Source organism: Dromaius novaehollandiae, chromosome 17 (assembly GCF_036370855.1).
Source record: "Dromaius novaehollandiae isolate bDroNov1 chromosome 17, bDroNov1.hap1, whole genome shotgun sequence".
In the NCBI taxonomy this organism is placed as follows: Eukaryota; Metazoa; Chordata; class Aves; order Casuariiformes; family Dromaiidae; genus Dromaius; species Dromaius novaehollandiae.
The window spans coordinates 6,434,342-6,456,125 of NC_088114.1; the positions used below are offsets into that span (position 1 = coordinate 6,434,342).

At 41.9% G+C, this 21,784-nt stretch overlaps 1 protein-coding gene across 1 annotated transcript in view; it reads right to left on the reverse strand.

Moving 5' to 3' along the window:
- The window catches only part of TMEM132D (transmembrane protein 132D), a 274,373-nt gene that overhangs the window by 190,649 nt on the left and 61,940 nt on the right, over nt 1–21,784 (reverse strand). Inside the window, exon 2 of the mRNA XM_026114487.2 lies at nt 18,271–19,159. Coding sequence (XP_025970272.2) covers nt 18,271–19,159 — 889 coding nt within the window. The remainder of the gene's footprint in view (nt 1–18,270; nt 19,160–21,784) is intronic.

The window sequence follows — 21,784 nt, forward strand, 5'->3', positions numbered from 1 at the left end:
TTGAGATTGCCTGAAGCATTTCGTATGCGTGCATTCATTCGGGATAACTGCCACTGCTGACAAAATGTGAATGCAACAACGTGAAGAGTCAAAAGGAAATATTTCAACTTCAAACCAAAAAAGTTTCATTTTTTTCCATTATTAAAAGTCTTGTACTTCTCAAAGTACTTCACATTTATTAAAAAGATCTGAAAACAGAAAAAATACTTTCACTTAGGATGGAATTAAAAGTTTTATTAGAATCAGAATAATTTTTGTTTTACCTCTCATTTTTTTTGAGAGCATTGAAAAGTTCATTCCAAGTGATCCGAAAAATACTCATTTGTATAGTTGTACTTGCTACGTCTCCTTGCTCAATTCCTCCATAAAATATTTCATGAAAGAGATGGAAGACATAGAAGAGAGTAATAGCTTTCCCAACAAGAAACTAAGGTACATAGTTATTCAAAAGTCACAAGCTTATGGAGTGTTACCTTTCAAGAATTAAATTTGAACATGTAGAATGAGAAAGAGATGAGGACCAAGTTATAGATGGATATTTTTGAAGAAGCTTGCATGGATGGTAGACAAATCATAGAGGGATCCAAGTTCTGTAGGCAAGTGCTATGGATGAGTTGAAAGGATGCTTTTTATCAGGATGAAATATAGCTATTCGGTACTGTCTGAAAACCATTGGAATCATCATAGGAAGCAAAAGGAAGTGCATTTACCCAAAGGTTTACAAGAAGTTCTACACATTTGCCCACCACAAGTTCACAAATTAGAGACATTCTTAAGAAAAGCGCAAAAGTGAGATAATTTACGTAAATATATACATAACTCAGGACTAACAAGAACATAAGGGCATGCCAGATCCAGCATCTGGCTCTAGAAGTTGTCAGTAATAATGAGGAAAGTGCAAGAAACTGGGATGGACATGTCCATAGCAACAACCAGACCCAGCAGAGATTCTCAACAGACAGTTGGAAAGTCAAGGAAAGACTCCTGTAACTTGTTGTCATTGTGTGGCATTGTGCCATGGCTTGAGCACATCAGAGGCAATAAGAAAGTTTTGAGGGGCTTTTGATAAGCCCTGCATCCAAAGCAGATGAGAACCAGCATTGCAACAGCCTCTGAGCTTTCTCAAGGGCCATGTTGCCCTGCCCTGCAACAGCAGCAGCATGAAACTGTTTTATGCTCAAGGAAACGGGAGGTGGGTGAGTGGTGACCCACCACGAGGGCTGTCCCTGGCCCCAAGTTCAGAAGAGACTTGTGTGATGTATAATGCCCTCATCCTGCTACAGCAATGAGAAATCCTTACACAGATCAACCACAGTGTTAGGGAAAGCATGCGCATGGCAGAACAGCACATGCTCTATGCGTTATCTCAAAACACAATGTTTGATGCTACTTTATTATGTTAACACACCTTAAAGTCACACTGCTCCCAGTACGATGCCCTCACCCAAGCCCTTCTTCCTGTTGGCTTCACTTTATCAGTCATTTGGGGATTTAAGTGTATCACAGTGACATATCCCACTATTAGGTGAAAGCGTGATGGATGACAGGAGCGGCACCTGCAAACAAGGCTGCTCCCGCGTTGTCAGTGCCAATCACACTTACCATCTGTCTTCCACTTATCTAGCACAGACCTGACAGCCTTCTTTCATATTGTTTCATTTTCTTACCAGAGAGGAGTCTCTAATGTTTTCTCCATTGAGAACTGAGAAGTTTTATGGGAAGAAAATAAAACTCAAAAGACACTGATTCCAGAAATTTAACTCGTATAACCCCAAGTCTCCCCACTCTCTTAGAAAAAATAATCCATACTTGCCAGCTGTAACTGAGTTAAGCTGGTTTCTGCTGATTCTCATCATCTCCCTAAGTTAATGAGAGTTATATTGAAAAAAATAGTTGTCTCTCACTAAATCTCCCAATGTCTCCATAACACACAAGGAACAATAATTCTGAAGTACTGGATCAGCTACAAGGTTCTTCTAGGCAATGTAATCTAAAAAAACACTACCATGCATAATGTTTTTACATATATCGCTTGGACTACTTTGAGGCATTTGTGTCAATCATTTCAACCCTAAATAATGCAACTATGGAACATGGAAAATGTGCTCTTGACATGCATGTCAGTCTAATTACTTTACATTTGCCTGTTAGCATGGAAATTTTCTAGTTGTATATGGGGACGTACCTTTTTCTCTCAGGTTGTTAAAACCTCCTGACTTAAAGAGACAGAATCCTTGTGAAGCATGGGTGCCTGATTCACAACACCCCTACCGCTGGGCTGCCCCACGGGAAGATGGTTGACTGAACCTCAGGCAGGTTTTCTCCACCCAGGATAAAAATAGAATTTTGGTGTTATGAAGATAATGTATTATTGCAGCCAAAATAAAGGGCCCTTTCCTGGGATGGACCAAGTGGCTCAAGTTCTGTGTCTCCATGTCAGGAAGGCAGCCAGCAACAGCTGGTGCACTTAGACGGGCTAAACAGAGTTCACTGGAGGCTGCAGATCACCTACTCTTGTCCACTGATGTTTGAACTGAGAAGCTGAAATCTTTTCCCACTGTAAAAGATCCTTCTCCGAGGCCTACAGGCAAGCAGCCTACAGAAAGGGCCTCTGCAGATGAACAAATACACCAATCCTTTGGGGCAGGCAAGGAAAGAGACAGGAAAGCAGTCTGAACACAGATGTCCTGGTCTGAGTACCCAAAAGAATTGGTGCAGACAAGCCTCCGCTGCCATCGTTAGCCATAGCTTAGGATAAAGGATGTGGACAAAGTGATGAATTACGTATTATACTCTTCCCACTTGAAACTAAGAGCCAGTTGAGTAGACCCCAGCCATAAACCACATGAGAAACCTGAGTTTCACTGCCTGCTTTCCTCCCACCCCGAACAAGACAAAAAATAATATCTCAGAGAAAGAAAGCCTCCTAGTCAAAGAGCTCCTGTGCTTGTGATGTTTCTTATTGTCAAGGGAGCGGAATAGGAACAGCAGGCAGAGACCCCTTTCGGCGGGGCAAGGGGGATAAAAATACCCAGTCTATAACTGCAAAGACAGAATTGTAACTCTGCAACACACTCAGATTCCTACATTTACACAGCAACCAAGTGGTCAGCATGCAATAAAGAGACTATCTAGCACAGGTAGCACAGTCATGCAGTTGTTTTTTTTAGCAGAATGTCAACATACTGATCACGCCACTTCCCATTTATAGATGGGTAAGATACCAAGCAACTGTGTCTACTGGTTGTAAAGGCCGGGGAACGGTCCTTGCTCCACGTTTGCACAGACGGCCAGGTAACAGGCCTCCGAGTATGACTGTGCCTCTTAGGTACCACTGCAGTGCAACAAACTGTAACAACAGTCAGCTGTACAGACTGTTCCCATGACTAACGGTTAGCTTGACCTGGCTTCAGTGTTTTGACACCTGCCCTGTCAATGTGATTGATTCTCAAGGCAAAGGATCTTAACTGGTATGCTTTTAACAGAAAGAACTTCTCTTTTTAATATAAGCCACCAGTGCAACAGGAGCTAATAGAGTGCCCTAGAAGCCTGTAGTCCTTAAATACTTTTCTTCGTACTGCTACTGATAATTTTGGGGCCATTAGCAAGTCACTTAGAAATGCAGGAAAGCTATTTCATCGTCTAGAAGATGGGGAAAATTATACTTGCTTGACTACCTCATAAACAGGCTATGAAAGTTAATTCGTACTTGTACAGTATGCTGAACGCAGCAGAAAAATTCAGTCTTTGAGTGTGAAGCCTTTTGCCAGCCAGAAGCACAGGAGTGATTTCACCTTAGCACCACTTCAGGAAGGCAGTCGCTGCACAAGCTTAGATTAGGAAATAACATTTATTATGATGAAACAATAAAGACAAGCTCCATCCTCTAGTACACAGCTCCCACTTACTTCAGTGTGTCACTTGTCTAGTTTACACACAGGATACAGTCTGACTGAGGTGACAGCCCAGAAGACCGTCAAAAGTGATTTACCTTGTTAAAGGCCACCTTTACAGAAAGGGCAAACCAAGCTATGAGGCCAGGAAACCTTGAGGATACTGTAAGTTTGCTGTTTAAAATCTCAAGATACTGTTGACAGTGCTGGGCAGAGCTGCCTTTCCTGAACAGTCACTTTGACTCTAATCTTGGTCTACGTAAAAACGGCTAAAGTTTCCTTGCAGAGAAAGAAAAAAGGGGATTTCTCAGACTACTATATCCTTTATCCTCTTTCCACGCTGAAAGATTAGGCAGATTTTAAGTATTTGGATCTCCCTAGCACTAGAAACTGTTTTCGGCCATTTCTTAGATTTCTCCAAGAACACTGCACCAGAGCCTCGGCTGGGACGGGGGAGATGGGGGGGTCTCTGCAAAGGGTAAAAAAACCCCAAAACACACAAAAAAACCCCCAAAACACAAAAAAACAAAAACAACAAAAAAACAAAAAAAAAACCCAAAACAACAAAAAAACCCAATTAGCTCAAGCCTGCTTTGTGCTCTAGTGCTCCCTAAAGCCCAGCGTGAGCACCCACACCACTCTGCTGCGGGCAGAGCGTGGCGCACCCAGCCTCAGACACCACGGACAAGGTGGCTGCACCTCGCACCGGCAGAAATGACCACACAGTTTGCCTTCAGAGCAGACTGACCATGTTCACCAGGCCTATGCTCCAGGTGTGGATCAGCATTTCTCTACCCAAGCCCACTTTGGATCAGGAACAAAAACATATGCTGGCTGGGGTAGGTAAGTCATTTAACTGTGTAGCTCTCTCTTTTGACCAGTTTGTCTTCAAGGAGCAATCTGCAGACAGACTCAAACACTTGGTTTCATTGCTGTTTCTCTCAATTCTCCGTTGGTCAGGCACACAGTAGGATCTGGGGACAAATGCTAGCCGTTTCCATCGTAAGCCTGAGTTACCCTGGTCAACAGGCTGTGCTGGTACAACTCCACCCTGCCGCAGTCAACCGCTCCGCTGCAAATCACACTATGCCCATGAGAACCAGGTCTGCGCGCAAGCTCCATCCACACGTCAGTGCAGCGGGGAAAGTGATGCTTGTGCCAATCAGCATAGCTCAAGCTGTGTAGCGTAACGTCCCCAGACAGCCTCCTTAACATCACAGGGACAGTTTAGAGCCTTTGCCACCTGCAATAGTCTGAAGTCGGAATTTAAGATATAACAAAGCCGATTCATCTGATTAAAGATATCCAGGTACCTCTGCCTAACTGTTGTACTGACCTAGCTTCAGTCCCGCTTCTGAGCCTGTAGATGGACCAGAGTGGATAGCACAAACGCAGCTACCTCTGTCCCTGAAACCCCAGTGTGGGCAAAGCCACATCCTCCACAGAAATTAGAGGTGGGGATACCTCATCCATTTGTTTGGGCCCCCTTTCCACCACAGCATCCTTTTACAGTGTATTCTACTGTAGCTTTATGATCAAGGCAGTAATACATCCCAAATACACAATGTCTTTCAGAAAGATGGTTAGTAATATGATTTCTAGTTCCTATGTCATGAGCTGAGACACAGAAGAGCAAAACAATTTTCTCAGCCTCATCCACAAGCAGACACCAGCTCTACCAACTCCTTGTAGAGGACATAATCTACTTGATTGCACAAACACTAGTTTCAAGAGAGAAGTGTTTGACAACAAGAGGAAAAACCACTCTGTGCTTCTGTGCACTGCAATGCTCTGCTGCTCCCCATCAAACGAACAGGGTTGCTCATCTGAATGCAGAAAAATGACCAAAGATTGGGCTCTTCTGAAAGACCAGTGGTGTTTTTGAGAGTTCACCTGAATGTACTCGGATGGCCTTATTAGCAAGTAGGAGATCAACATGGCACAGTCAGATAAAAATGAAACATATTGATGTAGAAGTAAATTGAAAAAACTGCTTCTTTTCAGCTGTCTTGAACACAAAGAGGCAAGATGACACTACCTTTAAAGTTAATTAAATGTCCTATTCTTGCTACCAAGAAAAATACAAGATGCCAGCACATGGCCTTTTAACTAATGAATTTTAAAAGATACTGCTTCATCATATTTTCATGTAAAGAACAATTTGCTGTCATATGTAGATTTCTCTGCAAGGGTGGCAACATCTGCACTAATAAAGTTATGGCTAAAATTTCACAGGTACAGTAAAAACCTCCTAACCAGACATTTAAAAATACAATCTCCTTACCTTCACTGAACAATAAGATAACAGAACATCAAACAACAGGAGAGGAATAGATGGGGAAATAACACAAGAAAAATATTAAATTCATAATTACATCATGATTGTTTGTGCAGTCAACAGCAGACAGCTCAGAATGGAGGCTATGATTCAGAAGAATCGGAGGGATTTTTTTCCAGATTCCCATTTCTCCATAGTTTTAGACTGGCCAAGTTAGGCCATAAGAGCATTTACACAAGGAGAAAAAAGTAGCATGCATGCCACAGACAAGAGAGGATTTTAGGAGTTGTAGAAACTAGAGCATGGAATGGGATGTTTGGGATGAGATGAAACAAATCAAAGCTATAGAAGAAGGAAAAGAAAACACATGACATTGGGATCCTTTTTAGTCTAGCAGGAGAGAGAAAAATTCAGGACTGGGATACCATGAAATAGCCACATAATCTAAAGCCAAGAGAAAAGTCCATCTCATTACACAGTTTTATGTGGCTGGTAACCTTACTCATCACCATTTATTGCCCAATTGTTTCTACTACCAAAATATGATTTAGTTCAGCACTAAGAATAAAATTTGATTTAGCTCAGCTCTAGAAGAGCACAACAGCAATTTGATAAAATGTCAGTCTTGCTCAAATTTTCTTGCTGTATAACTTGAGTGCTAATGATCTTGATTCTGCTACTCTCATGTACTTATGCAGCCTTTTTCATGTTTGCTGGGTTATTACTGATTGCTAGATAACATGACTGACAAAAGAAGTTCACGTAAGCTAAACTCCAGCGGCCTTTCAAGAAACATTTTCCTGATTATCAATGGTCATTGCTTATTCACTGCCACAGTTTCACACCAGTCACTGTATTCCCACAATTATTTTCAAGACAGTAAATAACCATAGACAGACCACAGCTTAAACCCTCTAACTCTTAGTGCTTTATAAAGAATGGTACATAATATATCACTGACTCCTGAGTTTGGTTCACAAATGCAAGAAGGTCATAGAAATAGTTTATAAGAAAACCACAGTTCACCTTTTCCCACAATATCAAGACTTTTTCAAGTATCTAGTAACACCTTCAGTCATTTCCCAGGAATAATGGCATCTTATACTTTTAACTTTCATCAGATTTCCAGAGGAAAGAAGTAAGAGTTTGACAGTGAAACCTAAGACTATATATATGCTAGGATAGTGTGGCCCAAATTAGCAGGATAAAAATCAGATCTCTTGCTGCTAGTAAAGTTAGCTGCTCCAAATAGCTAGTCACTCAACAGCAGCAGCTAAAGAAAAATAAACATAATATTGAAAGGCCATAATGCTATGAACATGAAAGAACATGAGAAACAAAGGCAGGATTCTTTCACTGAAAAACCAGTCTCAATCTCTTCCACTTAAATATCGCTAAGGAGGATAGACCTTAATGCTGGTTGAGAAAAACGTATACACTAAAATGAAGATCCTATGAAATGTTAAATATTTCAAGTGTCCCAATCCATTGCAGCTAGGATATATTTCTCTCTCAAATACAAACAGAATTCAAAGCAATAACCAAAACAATCATTATTGCAGAAGTGTGCTAGCAGACAAAATGTGGGGTTTCATGGATTACAGCTATCCTTTGCATTTATTGAATATCTTCTAGCCAAAGATCTCAAAATACTTCACTGACCTCAGAAAAAGTAATTAGCACATTCTACCATGACAAACATTACTAATTTCTTTTTAGCAGATGAGGAAAGCAAAGACTAAGGGTTTCTTTTGTTTTTCAAAACTTGTTACAGCTGTTAGATACATGCATTTAATCCTCAGTTTCCTTTGGTTGCAGCTGTGATGCTTAAAGGTTCCCCTTTCTGCCACTCCACCATGCAGCAGCAGGCTTACCACTGGCCCTGTCACCTTGCAGACTGCAGCTGATGAGCTCCTCGGAAAGGTAATTTCACAAGCCCAGCATCAGCATAAGGGCCCCAATGACTTCCCACAGGAAGCAAAGGAAACCAAAACTTTGCTTTGATGAATTTCAGTGCCAAACCTTAAAGGATTTAGGTTTGAAAAAATCACATGTACAGATCTACTTGGATAAAATCAGTAGGAAATATATCAGGAGAGGGATGTCTATTTCTCTAAGCCCCATAGTCTAGTAGATGCCACTCAGAAGATGGGCTGTACAACACTTAGGACTATGTGCTACCTAGTAGGCTAACAGGTCACATTTACAACCTGTGTGTCTGGGAAACTGGATGGGATCCTGGTGGACTACTCATTTGAAATTAAACAACTAAGTTCTGTTGAAGTGTAATTTTGGAGTGCCAAGTCCTTTTTTAGACTGGTCTTAGACTTCCATGTCACACTGCAAAGTCTAGGACAGAGCTAGAAATAGCCAAAATCTCACAGCTTCCACTCATTTGTCAATCACAAGGGTTTTTCTTCTTCCACTGGAGTTTATTCTTCCTTTCTAGTTGCATCTCTTGTATACATTAGCTTACATATACAAAAGAAAAAGCAGAGCTTAACAAACAGCACAATTAACTAATTTTCCCTATTTGGATTTTCATATGAAACGATTCCAGTCTCCAGAAATAGGGTGCCTGTGAATGAGTACACTCTTGAAATCATTTAATTCCTATCCCCCTTTGCACTCCTACACCGGCTCTTCAGCACAATAAGCCCCCTCACTCCCACCACCGTCTCATGCTCGCAGTGAGGTCAGACTTTGCAATACAAACTTAGCTGATCTCGGCAGGGAAGAAAGCACATTCCCAGGAAAGAGAAAAGAGTAAAAGCCCCAGGTAGGTAGGAGAGCAAAAAAGAACTGCTTCTGAAGTGCCTATTTCACATATAAATCTACTTGCCATAGGAGGGAAAACAACATGAGGGCTTTCATTCTGCCAGTGCTTATCTGAGCCCACTGGAAGCTCACTGCAAACCTCCTGCCCCTCGGAGCAAGCAGGCGCTAGCTGGGCTCTCCCTGCTCAGGTACCCCGCAGCAGCCAGCAGCCCCATCCCTGCATCACGCCATGGAGCCAGCAACCCCAGCGAGCTGTTGCAACGCGCAGCTGAGTGATTGACCGCGCACTAGCCCCTGCAGACAACAGCGTGGGAAGCATTGCTTCAGGCCGAGCATGGGGGGCTCATGAAGCCTCAGCAGCTCTGCCTTATTCTACGGCCTGCTCCAGCTTACTGCAATCCACAGCCATTTCCTGCCGCCCTCGCTGCGCGGCTCAGCCTGGAAATACAACACGTCCCTCGGAAACCGCCGGTACTGGGAGGCATAAGCAGAGGAATTAGAGCAAGGAAGTGCCTGCCGCAGGGTAGGCTGGAGGGAAAGGTGAAGCTACCAAAGCCTCAGTGAAAACTCTAACTACTCCCATGCTTCTGCTGTAGATACTTCTGGCAAAGCTGATGAACTTGGGGGGGGGGGGGGGTTGGGGAAATACACCTCCCCCCCAAAAGACAAAAACAGCAACAAAAACCCGACAGTGGAGAGTTGGCCCTACCAGGTAACGAAGGGATACAGCTCTTCCCACATACTCTAAGTGGTGCAGAAAGACATCCAACAGTTGCAACATAAGTCACTTTGCAGCATAAAAGAAAATCAGACTGGACTTCTGACGAGGGGAGCAGCGTCAGGCAGCAGCGTCAGGCGGTGCCCGCGCCCCGGCGGGCAGCTCAGCACCACCTTCTGGCAAACTCCACATCCCACCATGGAGAGCACGCGTGCAACAGGAGGGCATTTTACCCAACGTCCTGGTCAACTGAGCTATCTGGAACTCCATTTCAGAATCAACTGAATAATGAAAAAAATTCATTTTTTATATTTCTCAGGGGAACCCCCCCCCAGATTTGGGAAGCTAAAGGATCTGCAGTTATTACTTGCTGGCAGAACTTTATTTACTTCTTTAAATGTGAGAACTTTATATACTTTAGGACACAGGATTCATTACTAAGCATAGTTATCAGTTGAACTGTTATAAAATATAGCTATACATTTTTTTGCTCATGAATATATCTACACCTAATATTTGGTACCCTTGAGCAAATCCAGCTTTAAGTATATTATTTATCTGTTGATTTATCTCCAGAAATAGGAAAACAAATTTAAAAGGTTGTAAGCAAAAAGCATCAACATTGTCAACTTCAAAACAAAAAGAATTCATTGGGCTCAGCAACAATATGCTAAAGCAAACAAACCAAAGCAGAAACAAGCAAGCCAAGCCAGAAGAAACAAATGACAAAAATCCCAAACCAACCAAAAACCCTCAAACCACATACTAAATCTGCACTGTAGATTCAGAAGACTCACGTTCCTAAGTTTGGAGCACGGCTACGGCATCCCTGTGTATACTAACTGCAACGCACATAACAGCCCAGTGTTCATAGCCAGCAGTAACTTGGGCAGCAGCAAACAGGAGCCGTAACTGGGTAACACTGGAAGTTTTGAAGCGTTAATTTCAGCAAGCATTTTGCAGGACTGACATGGAATAGCACCGCATCAGCATAAGCTTTCTTTACCTTTTAATTCTGGACAAAAAACTTCGCATAAAGGTTTCCTTTCAATTTCAGTTTGCAGTGTATCCCCCTTGAAATTTGGAGGAAAACCAACAAAACAAAATAGAGTATTTTCCACAAGCTTCAGAGATCTTTCTACACCTTTTGATGGGAAAGAGAGCTTCTTCAGCCTTCCCTGGTCTCCCCCAGGGGAAGAGCTGCCGAAGGGGCACCACGACAGCACACCTTACTGCAGGGCTGGTGGGCACGAAGGGGCTCGGGGTTTCCTCCCGGGCTGCGATGTGCTACCCGCTGTGCTTCTGCGCACAGCCCTCCCGTGTAGCCAGTCACAAAGGATACAATGAATAATTAATTTGCATTCAAACAAAGAGAGAAAAATGACAGGATGGAGGCACAGGACACAATCACTTATTTTATTAGGCATTTAATAAGTGCTTCGCTGGGAGGATATTATTGTTCATCATTTGCATACAGCAGCGCATCTTCAAATAATTGTTTATATTAGCAAAAATAGAGTGGTTTCAAGGAGGTTAAGTGACTTGGCCAAGATGAAAGAGGAAGAGTGTGTGTGAACTGAGCTGGAAAAAAGATGAGTTGGTTTCTTAAGGCTCCATCCTCCACTCCAAGCTCACAAACCAAGGCTTACAGCACTATTCCATTTTTATCCATCATTTACATTTTATCTCCTTCTTCCTTTCCTCTTCTAACTCTCATATCCATACGGACTCAAGACAGATTTTTAATTTCTCCAGTTCATTAAAAAACAAAACAAAAGCTAGACCTTGGCCCTTATGGTCTGCCACTTTCATAAAATTAAAAGCTGTCCATTGGTTTCCCTTTCACTATTCTAAATCTTCCACTGCCCAGAACAGCAGCCTGAGAAAAAGGAACTTTTTCATATATTCAGTAGCTTCTGGAATAAGAAGTTATTCCTTATTAGCAAAAGAATTTATAGCTATTTTGGAACAAAAAATATTCCATAAAAATAAGTAGATTTTGGCTTGTGATTGTTTTGCATGACTGTTTTTTCTTTTCTTTTTTTTTTTTTTTTGACCTGTACATCCTATATTTTCCATCTGTTCAAGCCATGATTTCCAGTCCACTGGAGCAAAAGCAATGGTAAAAGCATTCTGCCAGCAGCCCTTGGCCTCACATTATGAATACAGTTGCCAAGTCTTGCTGCCACTCAAGACAGGACTTCTAAAAATAAGGGATGGAGTTTCAAAATAAAAATAAATACAATTTTCTTATAGCATAGTATATCGGAGGGGAAAAAATCCTTGCCCACCTTTCTGTTATCAGAAAGGAGATCAATCTGATAAGAAACCAGACAGATGCAGCATGTGGTGGTATTACTGATACATGCAACATAGTAGGAGAAGCCACATAGACCAATACATGTTATGGCACACGACAGCCCCCAAGGCAAGCCCTCACATTGCACGGAAGTAGCCGCTACTCCCAGCACCCCCGGGTTCGAGAAGGGGAAGGGAGAGGGAAGTAGATTAGCCAACTTGCCTAAAAGGCACACTAGAAGCCTATGGCTTCCCGGGCACCAAATCTCTGTCTCCTAAAAGAAATCTGATGTCTTCATCACACAATCACAGCCACTGGCAGTGCTACCCACATTACTCTCTTGCTAATTTTAACCAAAGGCAACAGCTACTTGTAGAATTAATCTATTTATGGTCTTTGCAAGCTACGGATCTAGCAAGGTTTTATTGCACCCCTGCAATTCCCTTCCAAATCCTTGGCACCCCAAGCAAAAGTTGGGAACAGGAGTTTATGAGGACTAAGCCCAGCTTCTGAAGCAGCCTGTAGAAAATCCATCTGGTTGAACAAGGTATCCTGAAACACGTTACTTCCTTTATAGCCCTTAGAAGTAATCTGACCGTATAGTGAGCTTCACTATGCAATCCTGCATTTTCTCCAACTGATTTATACTATGTGACAGACACATTTTCTCATTCAGAATGACGAAAACAGCTTCAATTTCTTGTTCTCAGCTCTGTGCTAAAAGTCTTCCTTAATTCTTGTTTTTTCCACCTGGAAATCTCTGGGTCAGAGCTCAGTGCAGACAGCTGCTCACATCTCCTGTTATTGCTACTGAATTAAACTTGAATGGCATTTGGTTTTATTGGATACCTACCATAGAGATGGCATTTTTTCAAAGTAACATTTAGTTGAAATATACAGTAAATCACACAGATATTATGCAGCCATCTAATATACACAGCAAAGAGGTCACAGCATTAGTTGTGATGCTTTGGGGTACAGGCTGGAACAGCACCACAGTTCTGAGTAAACCATGGCCACAGGTACATGCTCAGCTGCCACAGATCTTCCACAGGGCTTCTGCTTCATCAGCTGCTGCCCCATGCTGGAACTAACTCAGAAAACCAACTGGGCAATTTACCCTGCTAAGGCAGAAGGACTGAAAACAAATATCTCCTTCAACAGATAGAGGAGATATTCGCATCCTCCTGGAACTGTGGCCAGTGCCGGTGCCTGGCTACACCTTCTCCCTTTTTGCTGGTAGCATATAATCACCATCACAGAAAAATTCCACGAAATGTTCATGCATTGTAATGTCCTAAATCCACCTAAATTACCACCCATCACAGTCTGTTTTGCTTCATTTGTACCAAAACTGATAGGGCTGCTGTCTGCATTCCTCCTTTGGGAATAGCATCTCTGTATTACTGTGGAGAGGCACCACCACTCTGTAAGGGTCCAAGGAGCTGAAATCACGCACGTGAAGCTGAGGAATATCTAAAAACTACACGTGACTGAGTGAGGGAACATCTATCCCGTCAACTGCAGTGCTGCTTCTAGTTCACAAATTTGGGTTGATTATGCAATCTTGGGACTAGCTTAAAAATCTTATAGTTTAAAGGACAGCTACTCAAGTTACACAACAGATGCTGAGGTTGGTTTTCCTGCAAAGCATATGTGAAATTCATGTCCCGGTCATGGCTGATTTTGTTCCATCTCCCGTATTAATTTCCAATCCTGGGATGAGACTATCCTCTAACTACAACCTCCACCCTAGACCTGAGTAGTCTTTTATTTCAGATCAGCCCTATCTCAGATGTGAGGAGGTTTACAACAAGGTTTACTAGTTTGAGCAGTTCTATATGAAGGTTTAATGGCTTCCTCCTCTATACATGGCAATATCCTTCACACCCGTCTCCAAGACCCTGTACGGACACAAAACTGTATAATATAGCTGGAAAGTTATGAAAAAAGGACATGGACCTAAGTAGGCTAATGGATTTGTGCATTTCTCAAATTATCAGCTCAATTGGGAATGTAGGAAACAGGAAAATTGAGTTCAAATAAATCCCTCAACTAGACAAGGTTTTGACACCTCTCACCATGAAATGGCTTGTTCCTATTCAGGCTGCCTGGACAAGTTAATCCTTGGTCCTTCTATTCAACTTGCAACCATGGTATCAAGGCCTAGAAATACTTAGCAACCAATATCCTGGGTCTTAGTCTAAATTCCTCTTAAACCCTGGCATTTGATAACGATCTGACAATTAACACCATTCCATATTTCACTTCTAACTCGGACAAACCCAGCTATGCATAGGCAAATTCTGTATCATCTGAACCTGGTGAAAACTAGTACTATGTCTCCACCCACCAAAATCACAGGCCACTGATTGGTAAAAATCCATTCACTGTAAGGGACCATCTGGATAACGCAGAGTGACCTTTTGAATAACAGCTGAGGCCAAAGACCTCTCTTCTTTTTCCCAGCCAGTAGTTCCTTCCCCAGACTCACCAGTTCTGTCTGAGCTGTAGCAGTGGACAAGGCCTGTTACCCTTTCTCTACACATTATAATCAATCATTTGACTGGGTAATTTTACCAATGGGTCATTTCTGCTCCTTTTTGCCCCATCTCAACTGATATGAGGGAGGAGCAGCGGTATCACCTTTTACATGTCTCTCCATGTCCTCATATTTACATACTCTAAGAGCAACGAAGTTCCTTCGAATCTATCCTGTCCGTAGCTCTACAAACCACTAGGATTTAAAGATTTTAGAGACTTAACACATGATCACGTTGTAGCAGAGGTTTCTGATGGCTTCTATACAATGTTGGCTGGATAATCTGTTGAGCAATCAGAACAGGTTGCATATCACAAGTGCTGTCTTTTGAATAGCTATGTGAAAAAGAGAGCCTATATAAGAGATAATATACTAGAGTGACACATAAGGTCCTTTCAGGACTGGAAAAATCCTAACTCAGTTAAAGGCCAGGATTCAGAGATTAAATTTGCCATGCTGTTCGTGTTTTTCACCCTTACCAGTGGTGACTTCAACGCTTTTCAGCTGAAGCAGAAATTCTGCAGTAGACCTGGGTGCATACATATGTATGTGTGGGCAGATGCTTGCACATATAACACAATGGAAACTTATGAAAACTATTGTAAAAGCACGAGCAGTACAGGTTATTCATCATCAAGATAATATTAAAAAAAACAAGAATATATAGCTGTTTCACACTGGAAAGCAGAAAAAATGGTGATTATCTTTTAAAGGGCCTTGAGACTTCCTCCAGCGCTCTTTGTCGTACTCAGCAGGAATTGCCACACCTCCATCTCCTGGGGAGAGCCTCAGCCTGGGGCTCTAGCATTTGGTGACAGCCAATGAAACCCCCACTGAGGACTGCTGGCAGCACGCAAGGGCACAGGCACTCTAAGATGTCCAAGCTTCAGGAAAATAAATAGATAATAGTAACAGAGCATCAACAGACACTCCTGCACATTATAATTTGTTGCTTGTAAGTTGTGTGACAGCATCGCAGCACATGAGAACAGTACAGCTGCATTATGTTGCCACTACTTGCCAACCACACGGTCCCACCTATGCTGCGTAATAGTGTGCTACGCCAATGTACACTCAGAGTGACATTTACTCCCTTCTAGAGGGCCATGAAAGAGGCATTATTTCCCTGCCTGACAATGTGATTATATTAGCTCTCAGCTTAGAAAATAATTTTACCTGCAACATTTAATACACCCACATTTTTGTTCCTTCCTAGCAGTTGCTTTTTCCCTACAGCAGAAAGACAGGCACAAGTCAGCAGCCACCCGAAGTGCAGTGAGCCACATATACTTCATGGGGGGACAGACACAGAACATGGATACTACAGTTCTGACCAAAAAAACAACTAGACAAAAAAAACCCTTAGACATGCTGTAGCTAGATGAAAGATAGGCAGGCAATGAGGCTTTAGAAGCAGATAGTACAACTACTCTGAAGTTACAGCAGATTATAGTCTGATTGAAACCCTGTTCCTGTTAGAAAAAGCAGGTTAATAGAAATAGAAACACTCATGAAAGTGACATGACTCCAGCAGGCTGTTACAGAGTTTTTACCTGCTGTTACCTTTTAAAAGCATGAACTGTGATTGCTTTTTGAAGAAAATGCCTTATTTTTTTTTCTAATTGGTATTTGATATTTATTTTTAGCATTTTTATCCTATGATACAGTAGATCATAAAATAAAAAGCCAAAAATCAAATACATGGTTTGATTTCTGTTTTCATCTCAATTTTAAAAAAGCAACATTTTTGAAAATTTCAGAAACCTGTAATACAATTATCATGGTTATTGCTAGCTCTACTTTTAACTGATCACAGTTCACAGAAATACAGGTGCTTTGAAGTCAGATTTAAGTCCCTACATTTTCAACATAGAAACAACTAAAGGTTTTTACCTTAGAAAGATAGAAAAGGTTTTTAATATTTATATTTAAACCAATTTTGAAATGTAATAGAAATCTCCATGAGTGTCTGAAATACATCCCTGTAAAGTCATTAGTATACAGAGAGCTGAAGAGGTATCTGTGAACATTTACTGTCTATGAGGAATTCAGATTGCCTGTCTTGAAATTAGTCACTCAGAAAGCAATCTGAATCTTAGGCAGATTGACTCAGAAAATGAAAACCTGATACCATAAGGCGAGAGTAGATAGCCTACTAGTGCTTGTCCTCTACCAGATGAAGAAATAACCATCCCTGAGTGAGCATCCAAGAGCTGTGGTTATTCACTCTCTATATCACACATTTCTAAAGGGAAAATTACCTGATTTTGTGGCAACCCACTTCCTCCAGAAAGCCCACACAAAACCTCCCTAAATCCCCACTAGTTTATACATCCTAAACCACTTATGCCAGTGGAGTCAAATTTGACTTACTCCAGTATGAGACATATCCAAGCCCTGCAAGGCTGCATTTGCAGATTCAAGTACCATTTTGTGCTATTTTAATAACTAAGCCCTAAAATGTCTAGGTAACTTCAGCAAGAGATGTTGGAGTTTGAAGTGTATAACTAGAAGAGAAACAGACTCTCCAGTCTACTTTGTCTCAAGTTAGAGTAGGAGAGGTGCCTACTCCAGAGAGGAGTAGGTGCCTTTCTTAAGGGAGGGCGCTGAGCATCTCTAGTGCCCAGCACAGCTGCTGATCGCGGTGCATCCATGACATTAGTAACAGGGAGCAACAAGCTTCCTACTCTTACGAAGCAGCTCCTCTTTCGGAGGCAAGGTTTGTGAACCTTTCTGAGCTTTGGCACTGATGTTCATTCACAGGGCGAACACCCAGTGCAAGGCAGCCTTAGTCTCAGAAACCCAGAGCATGATGCTTACCTCTAGCTGTAAGAAGGCTAACATTACTCATTGGTAAGGGATAAAAGAATGAAGTCAGCTCTGCACACCACTTTTCCACAGTATTGTCAGCCACACAGTCCAGGCTTACGCTGCTGACACACAGACTTTAGCAAACTTGAAAAGACAACCAGACAGTCTCACTTGCATGCAGCACACATCTACTCTCAGCTTGCCACAGTATGCTCTGATATTCTTGGCTCTTCTTTTCTGGATTATATTGGTTCTTACAGCGAGCTTCCAATTGTAATATCTCAATGCCTGGAAAGTAACCAAGTAAATCAAAAGCAATGAAGTATTGCAAGTTACTTTCAAAAAATAAATAAATAAATAAACCAAAACCTAACAACAACAAAAGCCCCTATCCTCAGGAATTTCGCATTTTCAGAAATAATGTTTTTGATATTTTAATAATAGGATATTTGTGGTTCCTAAGTATAAAATAGAACTGGGCTTACAACAAGCCAGGGGGAGATGTTTACACATATAAATCCTACTTAGATGTCTAATTCTTGTTCACTTCCTATAAATACCTTTGCGGATTTGGGCTTTACTAATCTTAACATGAGTTCAATGAGAGATTAGCAGGACTGCAAACTCCAGCTCAGGAGACATAAATTATCTCCTATTAATACAGAGGTGGCTCCCAGGTCTATCATTTTAATTTTTAAAAAAGGTACTCAGAGGACAGCTTCAAGAAAAGGTCTTTCTCACCCAAAGAGATCACATCTCAGATGATTCATACAGCATTAGACTGATCAGTAAGAAGTAGTCAAGTGAACCAACCTGCAATGCAGTCTTAATTTCCGTAGAGCAGCAACTGAAGGAACGTTAGGTAGTTGATGCATGAGAACATGGCTTCTCATTCCAAGAGCACAAAAAACCAAAAATAAGGTACCAAAAAAAAATATAGAAGAGCCTTACCTCAATGTGAACTGATCTTCTGTTGAATTTTTAGCAATTGATACAACGAAAGTCAAAATGTCACCTTGCTTGACAGTCTTCGGTGCATATTGGATGGCAATGTTATTATCCAACCTCATTTCATTTAAGGAAGGGCCAGCATGTGTCTGGTAAAGGAAAACACTTCCAATCCTCTGCAAGGGAGGTCCTGACTCATCAACGTCATTGCGCCCTGGTCGGATTCCATTACTTTTCCTTACGTCCTCCTTCGTGCATTCCCCTCTCTCATCTCCTGGCTGTATGGCATAGTAAAGCTCTACAGGGCTCCCTTCAGACTGATCCATTAGTTTCTTACGGCCAGCAACAACTGTTGGGGGGTTAAACCAACTCGGCAGGAGTTCCAGCTCTGCCACACACAACCCCAGGTCCCCTTGCAGCCTGCAGCTGCCTCTGACTTCCCGCGTCTCTCGAAAGGCAAACACCCGCAGGCAGGGCAGCCGCTCCGTGGTGCTATAGTCATCCCAGTCCCTGCCCACAATGTAGAACAGGATCTGGACTTTGGGCTTGCTTGGATAAATCTTGTCACTCATTATGAAGGCTTTAAGTTTCCAGTTGAAGGAGAACTTGTTAGTAGATCCAAATGGATTTGAAGACAACATTAAGTCCTGGGGCACTACTTGTTCAATGGAAAAAGGTCCATAGCTGGCATTTAACACAGGTGGCCTCTTGGACTTGTAGATCAGAAAAGATTCCACTCGGGACTGCAAGCTGGAATTCCTCATAATATCCTGGTTGGCTTCTTTGAGAAAGAAGGAAATATCCGCATTGTGGATACGATAGCTCACAGGCAAGTAAGTCGGCAGTAAAGAAAATCTTTGTATGCTCTCCAGGATCCCACGACTCTCAGTCACTGTTAAAAAGAAAGGAGAATTTAGAAGATCAAATGTAAAAAAACATTCCATATTAGGTTGCAGTCAGATCCCTCACCATTGTAAAGATAACATAGATCTGGTAGAAACCTGGAGAAGAAGCAAAATTAGTAGCACTACTGATCTGACTTTAGGTTTCACTGCAATGTCTTTGGCCAGTTTCCCAAGAATCTGAGTTTACCTTTAAACTGCAGCATGCCTTAGAAAAACACAATCACAACTGGATTGATAGTGCCACCAAATCTGTCACAAGCCTTGGAAAGTGGTTCCAGTGGCCAGTGCCACCCCTTCTGTGCTGCACTTTGCTTCCCATCATATATCTACCGTCTCCCACAGGTGACCCCCGTACCAGCTCACTAGTCAACCCAGCAAACTGCCCTTCATCCAGCTGCTGGTGCAGGAGCTAAGTACTTGCCAGAGGCTCCAAATGACCAATTCAGACCACCTGAGACTTTCAGATAATGTTTATGAAGAGGGATGAACTTTACTTTCTTAATATTGCCAGCTAAGAGCTTTATAAAGCTGAACTTTAAAAAAAAAAATCCATGATTCACCAGCTTTAATATTAAAGTGTCACAAGATTAAAAATAATAATTTTCTCTACGTTTGCCTGTGCAGTTTCAATCTTACAGTTCACATTCCTATGAAATTTTCTACAATACTGAGCCTTAAAAACGTACTGAGAAAAAACAAAAACAAAGCAGGCTGAGATTCCTTTGAATTCACATGATTCACAAAGCTGCTGTCTCATAAAACAGTTGAGGACTCTCAGTAAAATCTGAAGAGTGGGCAACACCTCTCTGGGTATAATGCTTTTAGGTAGCCCATATTAAGCCTTGATTTACCTCACGCTCCTTACTCACTCATGCAGCCATGTAACCTCCCTGCATTAATGGGGGGTTGACAGTGGTGCAGGTGGTATTAGCAGAAATATCATCAAGCCATGCAGATGCAGCCTAGATAGATGGTATTTAATGTAGTCAGCTTGGATAACAACAGGCTATGTTATGTTCTGCACGGCAGCTGGATAAAAGCTAGCCTGTGTAGGTTTACCCATGCCAAAGGCCACATCTTCACTTGCAACGTAGATTTATTATGTGAGAGCAAAGTTAGCCAACCAGCATCTGCAACACAAGACCAGAAAAAGAAATCTGATCGTTACAGCAAGCTGCACTTACACAGGAAACCAAAGTAATGATTTCACATCAAATACTGCTCATGGGCCACTTACATTTCACTTCAGCCTTATTTTCAGGGCTGTCAAGCAATACATGGACTTGAAGCTGTTTCCTGCACAAGGCTGAATTTCACTTTAAAAACAGTTAGCCCAGCAACATTCACACAAAGGCTCCTTCACACCACTCCAGTACTAGAGCATTAGAAGACTTCAAAGAGAGCTTTATCTGCATCCTATTTATGATCCCTTTCATTTCACTTCTTCTGTGAAGAAGGTTTTTTCTGTGAATAACTATTAGGACTCACACCACTGCTGTTGCCCAACCCTACGCCGTTCCTTAATACAACTGTATTATCTGTGCTGTACTGGTGCTGTACACCACTGGACATCGAAAGAACATTTTCAATGACACAAATGACTCTTACTGACAGATATCTCTTAACTGTGCCATTGGGCAACTACCTGAGTCGGGCTATTGTATTAAGGAATAAGCTCTCTATCCCTTCTAGGAACTGTCAGTCCCAAAGAGTAAAGACATACACTGTTAAACAACAATACCAGACGCAAATGCAATTCAGTATACCTTATTTGAACATCTGACCTTCATACCTACAGACAGGCATCTAAATTGTGCAATAAACTGCATATTTTTCCGTAGCAACTTCAAATCCTTATACTTCATTCAGAAAGGTGACAAAGGGTTACCACAGATGACATTCAATGCAAATCCAATTTCCCAAGCTGTACTGCACAAATGCTTTATTAGTCCTTATTTTGTTTGACATCTGACCTAAATATCTATTGTCTAGACAAGTACCGTGGTTGTCTAAGCTGGTGCTAGTTACTCCTAACCACACAACTACCATACATGCACTGCAATCTCTGCACGAGGCTAGAATGGGCTTGGTAGCTTCAAAACCTATGGGAAGGTATTTGTTCCTAAAAACTCCGATTTCAGACCAGAAACTCACCAGAAACAACCTGGAAAATGCCTCTCAGCAATGACCATCTATCTACCCATGGGCAGCACGACCCGAAGGAGGTATTTGCCTGTGCAGGTCGTGAAGGGAAAGGCACCCACACCAATGCCACCCACGTGTCCCTCCACAGCAAAGCAGGCAATGCAGAAGATCCCACTGCACCAGCAACTCAGTCTGGCCTCATGTGAGTCACTTTCTTTGTGCTGGTGTCCAGGTGCAACAAATATGGGTATTACTATTTATTTCCCCTCACTTTTTGTCTGTGTATATTGCAAATACATTAGATAGAGGCTGTAGCTTACTATGTATGTTTGAGTATCACCTACAGTAACGGGGCTGTGATCTCAGTTAAGGTCTCCAGGCACTAAAGCAGTGCAAAACAAACTGAAAAATACAAGTAAGTAATTTGCTACATGGAAAAGGAAAACAAGCTGGCTATAAAGAGCAAG